The following is a 14,560-nucleotide window of genomic DNA, read 5'->3' on the forward strand; positions in this document are numbered from 1 at the left end:
ACCTGAACCAAGTGATAAAGGCTAACGTGGCCAGTAATAAGACATTTTGACATCTTCTACCTCTTGATATGAGATGCTGAGAAGGGCTTATCACTTCTGTGGTATCCGTTCTAGTAACGCACAGCCTCAATCTAATCATGAGAAAGTATCACACGAATCCAAAGTGAGCGACATACATCCTACAAAAATGACCCGAATTCTTCAAAAGCATCAAAGTCATGAAAGATAAGGGAAGACTGAGGAACTGTCAGATTGAAGGAGACTAAGGAGACACTGTAAGTAAATACAAAGTGATCCTGGATTGGGTCCTGGAGGAGATAAAGGACAGCAGTAAGAAAACTGCTGAAATCTGAATGAAGTCTGTAGTTTAGTTAGGAGTACTATACTGGTGTTAATTGCTTACTTTTGATATTTGGACTATAATTATGCAAAATGTTAACATTAGTGGAAGCCGAGTGAAGGGTATACAGGAATGCTCTGAACCATTTTTGCAACTTTGAAGTCTAAAACTGTTTCAAACAAACAAAAAATTAATATAATAATGTTAAAAAGTTCCTTTTAGGAGATTCTATAATAATATATAGCCAGGTTTCAGATAGCTGATTAAGTTAAATACCCACTAAGGCTTGGTGCTTAACTTACATTATCTCCTTTACTTCCCCATCAGGCATCTAAGGTAAGTATCACAGCTCCATGTGACAGGTGAGTATCAGCACCTGGGGGTGCCTGGCTTTAGGCACACAGCCTCACTTATGGACCACCCAAGCTGTCAGACTTGATCCTTTTAGCCCCAAACGCAGTGCTCAGCATTCCATATAGATTAACCTATTTAATCCTCACAATGCCCCAATGAGAGACGTACTGTAATTTACTCTTGTTTTACAGATGACGTAACTCGTGCATAGAGAAACTGAAGAAGTTTCAGGGCCCAGTTTTGGTCCAAAGCTGTCCTCTGAAGGGTGAGGCTCTGTGTCTTGCAAAAACTCCTGTCCCACCATGTGTGTTTCTGTACTAATGACACCCCAGGTTCCCATTGGGGTTGGCAGCACATGGTTGGCAGCAGCTTTGTCCTGGCTTCCTTTCCCCAAGCATCTATCTATAGAGGTGCCCCATGCTTGGCGGACACTGTGCAGCTGGTCAGGGCATGAAGCAGAGGCCTCATGCTCACTGACAATCCTGCCTACTAATGGTAATGGCAGCAGGAGTTTTTAGTGTCCCGTGTTTGAGTCTTCTAGAGCTCAGCTGTACAATTGGAAAGAAACATCCTAATACCGACCAGAAAGGGAGGATCCTTCCACGTCCAGGTATTATCTAGGTTAACCCTGCTCTCTGAGTTTGGAGCTGGACTATCTCTAAGAATGATGCCTTTGTCTCTTTCTAGAGCTCTCAGACACTCTCTCTAAACACGCTTCTTTCTATTCTTGGTGTGGTACCTGGCATAGAGTAAGCAGTAGGAAATGTTTGAGGAATAGAGTTGAATCAATAGCTGTCAAGTGTCTCCGTTGTTCTGAAATTGGCTTGCACGGGGGGCCTGTGGGAACACTCTACAGCATTCAGATGAAAATGTTCTTACAGCAGGCTTTCCTAAACATCTGCCTCAGGCCTATGAGACCCGCTGAGCCACCTTTATTCTGCTGCCTGATTTCTCGCTCTTGTGTATTTGGAGCACACTGAACACCAAGGGCCTACAGCTGTTCATCCTTCACAGGGCAAAGAGCCCATGTGAGTCACCTGAACCCACGCCCTACAGCCCAGGTGCCTCAGGTGGTGCCATAACCTTTCCTACTATGCCAATGGTACCCACAGGAGGGAGAAGGAAGGTAATGAAAACACTTGGTGACTGGTCAAATTATGGTAAAGAAAGAAAAAACAATAAGCATCTAGGAAGAAATACAATATATTTTAAGTCTACTTCATAAATTGTGAACCACATAGGTGCACTACTACTACATACCCATCCTCTATAAGCATCTGATTCTACACAGGGCACTGTCGCCAGGTAAGAAATTTCCCTGTTACACTGGCAGCTTTATTAATGTTCACTAGCTAATAATTTTAGCAGAATCAATTCTGATATTCATGATACCTTTGAGATGTCCTTCACATTATGGATGAGATATTAATTTAGTTCCATGACAGTGATCACTCTGAGTCATTACTCCTCTAATTAATACTCAAGACATAATGGGTAACTGAGAGTTGTAAACTTGGTAATGTGTTAAGTATGACCGGAAATAAGATTATTAGACAGAATTTAAATGCTTGGCCCATTATTATTGCAAATAATTTACAACAGAAAATGAGATTAAAAATACTCAGGGTACCTTAGTTTGGAAAGCAATGATAACAGATCTTTCCATTGCAATTTATAATCTTCATAGAGAGAATGGCTTCCTGGATGGATATGGCAGGATTTAAGGGTCTACTGTCCACATAATAATATATATATTTTGATGCTATGTAGGGTGCAACATGGGATTAATTTTCTCCAGCTTTCTAAACACTGATGAGGCTGGTGATGAAGGCAGGATGGAGATCGATGCCCGATGCCTGAACCCCTCTTTGACGACCCAGTGCTGGCCCTGGTTAAAAATGAAACACGTGGCCACCACTGACTTGTGAGGATCCTTGAAATCTGAATTTGCCCTTTGCTGCTTTCTCTTTTCATTCACCTGACACTTTTGGTCTTGAGATAAGTTTAGAATCAGTCTCTAAAACACGGCTAAGGAAAGCAAGGCTTTTTAAAATTTATTCACTGAGCCAATCAATACTGAATACATACTTTGTGCCAGACACAGTGACAAGTGGGAAAGATACAAATGTTGATTGAGACACAACCCCTCCTTTTAAGGAGCCTACAGGCAAGTGACAAATCAATCAGTGAGGTGGGACAGGGGTGGAGGTGGTGGAGCGCCCAGGGGGCACAGGTGGCATCTGACTCAGACAGGAGGTCAGAGGAAGCGTGGAGGAGGCCTTGGGCATCTGAAACAGTGAAGTGAGGGGTTAGGAGCTGTAGCTCTTGAGCCCGCAGATTTTAATTCAAACCCTAGCTCGGCCATTATCTGTTGTACTACCTTGGTCAGCTGTCTCATGTCTTTAAGCTTCCTGTATAAAGTGATAATGATAATAGTAATGTTTACCTCATGGGGTTATCATAAATGTTCAGTGAAATGGCACATGTATTCATACTAACTGCAGGGCTGGCAGATGGTCTGTGCAGAAAAAAAATCAGCCATTAATATTCATAGTAAAGAACAAGTGGTAACAAGGAAGGGATGGTCATTCCCAGCTGAAGGCAAAGGGGCTGGTATTACCCGGGTGAGATCCTTTGTAAGGTTCTCAGTATGGCTAAAATAAGTCTGTGTGAGCAGAAGATGGGTCCTGAAGGGCTTGTGTGCTGTGCTAGGGCAAGTTCACATTGCCTAAAAGCTTTGGAAAACAACTTAGGGGTTTAAGTGACAGAGTCAGATTTGTGACACTCAGGTGACCGAAGGCAAAGACCCCATCTCATTTTTCTTTGATTCATTCAAGCCCAACACAAAACTACTTGAATGAATGACTCTCTGATTAATTTAGTAAATGACTTCTTTTGAGGGTACGAATCGTGCCTTAAGTTCCAAAAAGGTTCATTTACCAAAAAGGCACAGTTGACTCTCTTTTTGTTTGCGGAAGTATTGCCATGTGACTATCTCTTCATTCCCATGAGAAACTGGGCACCTGAAGGAAGCCACGGAGAGGGTCGCTCCACTGTGAGCAGCCTCATGGGATATCCTGCAAGCAGCCGGAGGCCACATAAAGCCAGTTCTCCACAGTGAAGAGAAATGGGATCCAGTTCACATAGGAAGCCATGCATGTCCTTCCTTTTCCAGCAACCAGGCCTCCTCCTGAGCACCATTCCTTAGTGCTCTCTGGACATCTTCTTAAAATGTGCTAATGGGTATCCACACTTGCAGATTTGTGAGTCCCTTCACCTGGTAGATTTATGCATGCTTAACTTACACCAGAGATGTATCAAGCACTCCTCATCCATTACGTGGTAGAACTATCATATAAACCCTAGAGGTAAGGACTGTTGTCACCATCTTACAGATATGGAAGCTCAGGCTTCTGAGATGGTCATTAAGTAACTTGCTCAAAGTCACTAAGGCTCAGTGAGGTCAAACAACTTTCTCAAGGTCGACAACTTCTGAGAGGCAGAAATGGTTCTCTTCACCCATAGCAACACCCTCTTACCACAGCACTGAAGAGAGAGTAGAGGACAGGGCCATTCATTCACTTGATATTTATGGAGCATCTGCTAGAGGCCAGCATGGAAATATCTACTGTCTTTGCACGAGGGCTCTAACAGTGTACCAAACACAAAAAAATCTCTGTCGTTGGGGAGTTTACATTCTGGGAGGCTCAACCAGCTTGAGCTCTACAACCTCACAAAAGCTTCCTGTACCACTTTTGGCCCTGTTGATATCTTTCTTCCTGAAGTCCAAGAGCTCATGACACATGTACCCTGTTTGGCCCCTTACAGTTCTCAGCTTCTTCCAAATAAGGACAAAGGAGGGAGTGCTGGGCGGTCAGGCTGCCTGACTGGCTCATTTGGGTGTCAGGACTGCCTATCCTGGGCAGAGAGTCCCCTCTCTCCTGCTTCCCACAATCAGAGCACGCCTCCCGGGGACCTGGGGACCCCCAGCTCTGCTTACTTAGAGAAGACATGGCCCCCCAGCACTTGAGCCCTGGGTGTCCCTGCCTGCTCCTCTGTTGCTGGAGGACAGCCGGGTTGAGCAGCTGGGAGAAGCAGGCAAAACAGAACAAAACAAAACAAAAAAAACCCCGAAACAAAATAAGTAGAGGTGGGAATGGTCAGACTAGTGGCTTACAAGTTGCTTTTTCACTATTTGGTGGCAGATACCGTGTGCAAGAGTTATTTGATTCTAAGAGGCTTTGCTGTGTTCATTTTTTTTTTTTTTGGTGTGGGTAAGGCTTATTGTGAGCCTCAAGGACACAAAGCTGTGTCCTATTGTTTGAACCTCCCCAAATTCTTGGTTCCTTTCAGGACAAATCTCAAGTACTTTGAATAATGATAATAATAGTAATAATAATAATAATAATAATTTCATATATCTTACAGTATAATATCAATGTATTAGCAATAATAATGATCTTTCCTGAGCACTAATTGTGTGTTGATCACTGTATTAGATGCTCTACATCCATGATTTCATGTAACCCTCACCATGACTTGCTTGCTCTTATTTTCTTACCCCCATTTTGCAGATGACAAAAATAAGGCTCAAGGTCACCCAGTTAGGAACTGGGTGCCTGATGGTTCAGCCAACATGTCCTGGAATGGATATTAAAGGAAATTGAGCATCAGTCTGTGCTGCTCCTGGTTCTTCCCGTTTCATCCTTCATAAATAGGCATCACGATTTTGCAGAATGCTCTTTCTAGCCTAAGCATCTTCTCCAAATGACACCCAGCACAATTGTCCACTTTCTCTGTCAGGACGCTGGGACAGGGATCCCTTTGAAGTGTTCTTGCTGAAAGCATCTTGTGAGAACAACTATCAAACCTTTTAGTTGGTGGCTGAGGAACAGAAACCCAGAACTGGTGGCAACATGTTTGTATGGTGCATTGACAGCCTCTTAACTTACTTGTTAGTGTCATTCCATAAATTGTTTCCATCCTACATACAAGACGTCTTGATGAACTATTTTTGAGTAAGAGAAATGAGAAGTTACCTTGCCTTTCATTTATTTTCCATAATAAATGGAATATTTCCTTGAACACTCTTAAGTCATTAACATTTCAATTTATTCATGCTCTTTCTCTCTGGCATCCTAGTGGCAATATTACATAATTACATCTGCCATATAACCATCAACTCTGACAGCACGTTGTATGCCCATAAGTGCCGCTCCCACTGCTTTTGTTAGCCTGTTGGTTTTGTTAGCCTGTTGGTTTGCTTTCTTATACCTACTTACTTTTTGCACACAGATTGTTAAACAGGGAAACAAGGCCAGTGAATTAAGTGATGAGGAACTGGGTGAGAATCCAAGCTAACTCTTGCTATGTACGAGGCCCTGTTCCAAGCACTTTACATGTATTAATTTATTTAATCCACCTACAACTCTACGAGGCAGTTTATTATTATCATCACTTCTATTGTTGAGGATGCTGAGACACACAGAGCTTGAGCAGCTCTGTGTCGTGCTAGGCAGATAAGTGGGCAGGCTGGGCTTTGAACCTGGGTGTCTGGCTCCAGACTCGACATCCTTCCTTACTGTGTTATGTCACCCCTGGGGACAAGTAGTCCAGGCATATATAAAAGGCTTGCTTTGTCTACACCTTTCCTTCTCCTCTGTGACTTGACTCTTACATGTAAACTATTACTGCTACTGTGTTGGGCCTTTGGGTTTAAACGGGTGGGAGAAAAGTGGTCAAGTGGTAACAGCATGATCAATCTTTTCTCATCCCCACTTCAAAACTCTAAATTGTAGATTTTGCCTAAAGACCTAATGGCCTTTGAGAAATTGTTAGGTTTAAAACACATGGAGCAAGCATAAGTTTTTTAAAAATTTTTATTGGGGAATGTTGGGGAACAGTGTGTTTCTCCAGGGCCCATCAGCTCAAGTAGTTGTCCTTCAATCTAGTTGTGGAGGGCGCAGCTCAGCTTCAAGTCCAGTCACTGCTTTTAGTTGCAGGGCGCACAGCCCACCATCCCATGCAGGAATTGAACCTGCAGCCTTGTTATTGAGAGCTCGCTCTAACCAACGGAGCCATCTGGTGGCCCCTCCATCAGCTCATTATCTTCAATCTAGTTGTGGAGGGCGCAGCTCACTGGCCCATGTGGGAATCGAACCGGCAACCCTGTTGTTCAGAGCTCACGCTCTTACCAACTGAACCATCTAGCCGCCTGCAAGCATAAATTTTAATAAGCAAGTTTAAAATACCCCTCCACCCCAGGTTTTACCATTTGAAGACCAGGACTGAAGCCATGTGTGGGCCAGCAGGCATTCCTGAACATAAGGCACTCTCTGAATTTATAGGCATCATGACTTTAAATTGCAGGTGAGTTTGCAGTCGGGCTTCCCAAATCAGTACATTTGTGAGTTCACATGAAACTCTTCCCAGACACATGCTAGGAGGTAACTTAAAGTAGCAACGGAGATGTGTATCTTCCCTTTAAAGAGATACATCAAAATAATTATGCTTGTGTTTTGGCCTTAGAAGCAAAAACCGAGGCTACTGATATGGTGGGAGAAAGAGCCTCAAAGGAATATTTTAATTTTAGAAAACAGGCATTACAGTCAAAGAAATTACCCTCTTTAATTCATTAAAAATTACCACATTCCTTTCAAATGAGAATAAAACTAATATTTCTTAATGCTTGTTCATCATTAATATTTTGCCAATTATTGCATTACTTTTGGTTGATAAATATTCAGAGGATAAATAAAGCCCACAAGATGGATTACTTCTCCAGCAGTACAGACAAAATTTTCAATATTTTATAGCACATAATTAAATACTGTTTGTTGTTTCCAGAACCAGAACTTGGGAGATGTTAATTAATTGCTTCAAGAAGACAGACATGTTTTGTGGTTGATATTTGGAATCAGATATTTATAAACCCTGCACAACACTCCTGATGAATTACACTTGTAGAATAAATCGTACCTGCAGAAGTCTGGGGGCACCATGCCATAAACATCGATCCTGTCACAGAGCTCCAGCGCAATAGTCATCGTGAACCAGCCAGTGCTGAGCCAAGTATTGGAGATCTTCCTGGAAGGAACAATAATTAAGTCTGCAAGCGGGTAAAATAAATCATTATACGACTACCATCATAAATGCTTTGTGGGGCAAGGCTGATTGTAACCCCTCCCCTCGCCCCCATTTCGTAAATAGATGGAACTTGACCAGATCGCTATCTCTTACCAACAGCACCACCGTACTGCATGGTACAATGATAAATGATGTTGATGCACCACCATGGTGGGTCTGTGACACTAAAAGATGCTCAAGGGACTTCTACATCGTCAAAAATGATGATCAATGTTCAGTGGTTAAGTGCATATTACCACAACTCAATTTCTTGTAAGATGATCATCTCCTGGGGTCAACTCCTGATTAACCAGAATACTTCACTAACTAGAACTATTCTTGGTCCCCAAGCAAGGTGCATACTAAAGAGCTTATTAAATATGAATAAACACAGATGTGTCTGACTATGTATCAGTTGAACCATCTTCCTGAACCAGGAAGCTCCATCTTCCTGGGCTCCTTTGAGAACTAAATGAGAGAACACCATAGAAAGTGTCTAGTCTGGGGTGCATGAAGACCCCTTCTTCCTCTCTTGGTGGCTAGGTTGGAGCAAATGAAGTCAATAATTCAGCCATTCCTTTCAGGGCTTTTTAGGACCCACAAAGAGTCTGACATCCTTTCAACACTCTGCTACTGGCTCTTGTGTAGGAGCCATCATCAGTAGTAAGGGAAGTAATTACACACCTCTGGAACCTCCAGCCTATACAGGTAGTAACAACCCCCTTTTCTTCTCACTGGGGCTATATATTCATAAGAACTTTGGAAATGTAGGAGGAGGGATGAAGCAGAAATGACTGAATGGGGAAGGGTAAGGGAAAGAAGTGCCTTGCCTCAAATTAGAGTCTGTCTTTACCTACGTGAGTGTGACAAAGCCATGGCCAGTTCTACTCTTAAACAGAGTGAGTGAATAATGGGGTATTGGTTGTATGTAGAGCCCAGGAAGTGAATGACAGCTCACTTACATCCTCAGGTTCCTGACCTGGGAATCACACCTGTGTCCCTCCCTATGCTTTTAGAGTTGCCTGGTTGGAACTCTCCAAGAAAAACACCAAGAGGACCTTTCCCAGTAGCAGAAACTCCCCCAGGATTTTGGCTTTTTTGTGTGTGATGTAGGAGAGATCACATGCCATAGTCTGAAATACAGGAGGATGTGGCTCTACAGAAAAAAGGGTTCATGGGTAAAAATGAGAATACAAAGTGGAGGACAAAAGAAACTAAAGTGAAGAGTTCTTTAAGTGCCACTTAAAATTCCCCCGACTTTCTAAATAATAGCCTTTTGACATCGTATGCTACAGAAATGCAACTGCTTTGTGCTGTCTTTCTTAAAAAGATTTTGAATTCTTTTTCCAACAAAGGCATATCCACTGTTTTTATACTTAATCAGCTATAACAAAGGAATATGAAGAGCTGTCATGTGCTTATTAGGGAAAATTATCAGATATTCTTTTATATGATGAAGTAACACACTGAGCTGATAATTCTATAGTGCACACTAAATTACAATTAAAGGCCTTTCTGCTCCACCAGAATCTCATTTATAATCTCTATGGAAATATTCTTCCTGCAGTTATTTCATTTATGCTTCTTTTATCTGATTACTATAATATTGGTTCTGAATCATATTTTCCTAATGTACCCTTATTCAATTATAAAGTTATTTTCAAGTACAGTTACTTTCTAATGTCAAAGAACACCACTTGGCCATCTATGTCATTTGTCACACTTCTTAATTGCAGATTGTTCCTGAGCCATTTTTCCCCCTCCACTTTTAAGCAGGGTGAAACTTCTATAAATCAGAATCTATTGAATTATCCTATTTCTTCAAAATATTAGTCTGAAATGAATGTCCTGATCATGAAATGTACAAAATTAGATATTCCACACTTTATGTATCTCCGATACATGCTACATTTTAATTGGGTTTTGAGAAAAGCACGCATAGAGGAAATACTGTTGGATCCTAAAGAGCTGTTTCTACTTGGTTCTTTTAGCTTGGAGTGGGTTGCAGGTTATGAATATGGACACATGACAATATTGAGTCAATACAATATTAGCTTCTTTAAAGTAGTTTTCTAAAGGTAAGAGGCAAAAAGACTCTGGAAATAAAAATGTACTCTGGCACCCTACCAATCCACAAGTGTGATTCCCCTGTATAGGGACGCTCATAGATGGACGTCTGTACATGAGAGGCCCAGTAGCCAATCCACAAAGATTTGGTTCCCTCTTGATCAGCGGGGCTCACCAAGGGGACAAACCTATTAAACTAAGGGTAACCACTGGTCAGAATTTAATGAATTTAGTGAGTGGGATATGTCATGATGTGAGATTGTTTCCTAAAGTTCTCAGTGAACAAAGGGTGGAATGACTAGTCTCCAAGCTTCCAACTTAAAATGATTTCTTAAGACGATCCGGAGGAATGGGTAATTATTCTAAATAGCTAACACTGCACCTGTGTTTCAGGAACACTTAAAGTTAGCAAACAACCATTTAACTAAAAAGAGGGAAGTATTTTCTATTAAAGAGAGTTTTTCTACTTATTTTGAGTTTTCTAACCCGTCAAAAATGAAACTGTAAATAACTCCCTCATTCTTCTTCCCTTATAAAAGGCTCTCTTGGTTAAAATTGGAGCTGATGGGCCCTGGAAAAACACACTGTTCCCTAACATTCCCCAATTGAAAAAAAAAACAAAAAAATACAGTCACTTTAAAAACAAACAAAAACGAAAACAAAAAACAACAACAAAAAAAACTCATTCAAATGAGTGACAGTCTCTCTTATTTGTGAGTTTTAAAAGGCAATAAATGACTGGGTTTTGTGGCAGCTTGTGGTGAAGACCAGGATCCCCGGGTGATCTGCTGGCTGTACTGACCACGCGGTCCCCTGGCCTCCCGGGGGGTGCCACAGCAGCAGCTCCCCCTTTCCTCTCTTTACCAGATGGCACGTCCACTTCCGCCTGGACCAGAAGGTTTCCGGGATTTTTTTTTTAAAAAGCTCTTCCAAGCAAAGAATTTGGAGACATTGGGCTTTGATCTTTTCTTTAAGACTGTGTTTTCCAATAATAAGCTGCTTAAACTTGCCAAACAATGGATTTAGTGCTTTGTGTTCTTTATTTTAATTATCATATCTCTTTAGTTTTAAGATAAGAAATCGACCCACCGACAGTTGTTTTAAGGGAAGGAGGTAAATTACATCACTAAATGTGTATATATATATATATATATATATATATATATATATACACACACATATATATGTATATATATATTAGTTTTAATATTTGTTATATTCTGATCTCAATTTTATTTATTTATTTATTTATTGGGGTGACAATTGTTCATGAAATTACATAATTTCAGGTGTACAATTCTGTATTACATCATCTATAAATCCCATTGTGTGCTCACCACCCAGAGTCAGTTCTCCTTCCATCACCATGTATTGGATCCCCCTTACCCTCATCTCCCTCCCCCCACCCCCTTACCCTCTGGTAACCACTAAACTATTGTCTGTGTCTATGAGTTTTTGTTTCTCATTTGTTTGTCTTGTTCTTTTGTTGTTTTTGGTTTATATACCACATATCAGTAAAATCATAGGGTTCTCTGCTTTTTCTGTCTGACTTGTTTCGCTTAGCATCATACTCTCAAGATCCATCCATGTTGTCACAAATGCTCCTATATCATCTTTCCTTAACGCCGAATAGTATTCCATTGTGTATATGTACCACAACTTCTTTATCCATTCATCTATCGAAGGACATTTTGGTTGTTTCCATGTCTTGGCCACTAAATGTATATTAACTATAAAAGTACACATTTTAGAATTAAGGAAACAAGAAAATTTAATTATTAGATCAGTCCTTTGAAGCCTGGTCACTAGGCCTTTTCGTGTGACGTCACAGAAAGGTTAGATAACATGTACAAGGCCACGCAACTAGTGAGGGAAAGGGTCAGAATTCCAACCTAGAGCTGTGTATTTGGAATACACTGCACCCCCCCTTTTGATATCTACATTTGGCCAGTTCATGAGCCTGCGTCTCTGCCTCATCTTAGGCCACTCCCCTCCGCCCTTCTAACTGCAGCCATGGGTGACTTTTCTCCAACCCACTGCACATTCTCCCACCTCTGATCCCTTGTACCCATAAGGAGGTTTCTCTCTCCCCTTCCCATGTTCTTCTGAACCTGAATAAATACTCATTGGCTTAGGTCTCAGATTAAACACACATTTTTGAGAAAGCCTTTCCCTCATTCCCTCATCAACTAGACCAGTGCTTTTCAAAATATTTCACCCTCTACTGAGAAATACATTTTACAGCATGGTTGAGCATACATACACATGTGCATTATTTGTGTGTACGTGTGTGTGTGTGGCTTTCATTGCATTTTCTAAAGTGTATAATTCACTGGTTTTTACTATACTCACAGGGTTGTACAATCATCAACACTGTCTAATTCCAGAACATTTTCAGCACCTCAAAAAGAACCATATATACATCTCCAAAACAAGTATTTCGTGAGACGACACTTAGCCATACTATGGGGAATGAATACTGATATTGTCTGTCCTATTCCATTCAGTTCCATTCTACTCCATTCCATCCATTACATTAAAACAAACAAACAAACAATCTCGCAGTGACCCACAATGTTGGTTTCGTGTCCCATTACTGACTTGTAATGAAGTTTGGCAAACTTGCGCTAGACTATGGCAAGTCTCCCATCCTGCATGTCACGGCCCCACTTTCTTCCCCTCACTTGATGCTCAGCACCCTGGGGCGACTACTTGGCGAATGTTCGTCCACCCGGTAAGCTTTATCTTCTCCATCTATCTGGTTTCTGACCGTATCCCTGGTGCCTGGCACAGCAAAGTACTAGGTACTCAGTAAACATCAGTTGGCCGAATAGATGTTTGCCTTTGAAAGGGAGAGATGAACTCACGTATGTATTTTTGGTCAGTGCTCACACAAGTGAAATAAGATGTAATAACGTTATTACCTTTCCCTTATTACCAGTGGAAGCCAGCAGCTGAGGAGCCTCTTCCTCCCCACTAGGAACCTGGCCCTGAATTATCCATCTCATTGTTTCAGTGCTGCATTTCACTTTGCTTATATGTTCCGCTTGAGCAGCCCAGTTTCCAGGAGGTACCACAGATGAGCTCTGTCAATGGCATGAGTAGTGGGGCCACAACAAAACCCCCTTCGCAAAAGCTTGGCTTCTGGTGAATCAGCCAGCCGGGACAGGACGTCCCCCGCCCCTGTGCCCCTGCCACCCCGCGTCTCTGTACCTGTCTTTGCCAGTCTCCTGCTTGAAGAGCTCGTCGAAATGCAGCATCTTGTGGCGCGTGACCATGAAGGCCTTGAGCCGCGGCAGCACCTGGCTCAGGAGCTGCAGGTTGTTGTACACCTGCCCCTTGCCGTCGCGCCGCATGTAGCTGCTGGGGCCCCAGAAGATGAACACGGTGCCCTGGCTCACGTTGAGCAGATCGTGGCGGTTGCGGAGGATCCTCTGAATGCTGGAATGTGCGATGACCCTCAGGCTGGTGCGATTGCCCACGTCGCGCCCGTAGCCACGCGTGGGGGCGTCGTTCATGCGGATGACGCACTCCGTCTGGTCAATCTGGGGGCCTTGCTGGCTGCGCAGCAGGTGACCGGAGCTCGTCACCAGGGCACAGTCCCTGCAGTGCATTCTCAGCGGCTGAAAGGCAGGGGGAGAAGGACGCCGTCAGCGGCAACCCTCCCTTGGCAGCAGCAGGTCACTTCCCTGCTTCAAAGGCTGCACATCTCCCGCTTCCTCCTTCCTATGCCAGATTATATTCCTTCTGCTATTACCTCATCGACATTCTCTTCCAAATTGGTGACAGGGAGCATTGCACAAGAGGGAAAGAGAGCTAGCCTTGACCTATCAAATACTGGCTCCCGGCTTTGCTGATAGTAAATAACCAAATCATCACTCAGTCCAGCAAGGTTTCTGTTACCTCCGTTTTACAGACAGGGATACTCAGGCTTAGAGGTATTAAGAAATGCCCAAGGATGCAGAACTAGCAACTAATGAAGTCCTGCTTTCAAGCCCAGGCCTTTCTGAATCCAACGTTAACCCCAAGTAGGAGAAAAGACTACACTACAAATTGCTGTGACGCTAGCTTTCACGCTCTTCACTCACCTTACTGAAAGCTGAGCATTTATCAGTATTTTTGGATGCTATACAAATAGGATTCTCCTAAATAAACGTAATCTAAGAATCACATGGCAAAAGGCACGCAAACTGTAACCCTTCAGATGGTATACTTTTGAAATGGCAATTAGGCAGCATTTCCCATTTTAAGGGGAAAGGGAGAGAGATTGAGTTAGTTCATCATTTAAAATGTAAAGAAACCTTCGAGCTCAGAGCCACAGACTTCATCCAGTGATCACACACGTGCCCTGTAGAAGCCCTGGTCTTGTAGTGCCCGCCAGGATAACTGCTATGAGAATGCTCAGCACCCTGAACCAATGATTTGCTTTCTGAACACCTTCGTACTAACAAATTAAGCACTCCCCTGTTCATGTATAATGAGGAACATTTCTTAGTTGCTGTTTGACGATAATGCAATTAGGGCCTGAGGCCAAGACCAGCAAGTGCACAAGAAAATGACAATCAAGAATGTTATGAAGGAGAGTTGCATTGTTAGATTTTCCCCAGAGCCTCTGCCCTCTTTCCCTGTTTAACTTTGAACAGGACACACGGGCTCCCTACCCAGTCTCAGGAA

At 42.5% G+C, this 14,560-nt stretch overlaps 1 protein-coding gene across 2 annotated transcripts in view; it reads right to left on the reverse strand.

Annotated features, from left to right (window-relative positions):
• The window catches only part of ST6GALNAC5 (ST6 N-acetylgalactosaminide alpha-2,6-sialyltransferase 5), a 148,463-nt gene that overhangs the window by 6,845 nt on the left and 127,058 nt on the right, over nt 1-14,560 (reverse strand). Inside the window, exons 3-5 of one of the 2 annotated variants that reach the window (XM_081057042.1) lie at nt 13,100-13,509; nt 7,673-7,780; nt 6,563-6,908 (exon numbers count right to left, since the gene is read on the reverse strand). In XM_081057042.1, coding sequence (XP_080913168.1) covers nt 6,830-6,908; nt 7,673-7,780; nt 13,100-13,509 — 597 coding nt within the window. In that variant the 3' untranslated portion in view covers nt 6,563-6,829. Of the gene's footprint in view, nt 1-6,562; nt 6,909-7,672; nt 7,781-13,099; nt 13,510-14,560 lie in introns of those variants that run through there. The other variant, XM_081057041.1, reaches the window with a different exon arrangement.

This window comes from Rhinolophus hipposideros (genome assembly GCF_964194185.1).
Source record: "Rhinolophus hipposideros genome assembly, chromosome: 8".
NCBI lineage: Eukaryota > Metazoa > Chordata > Mammalia > Chiroptera > Rhinolophidae > Rhinolophus > Rhinolophus hipposideros.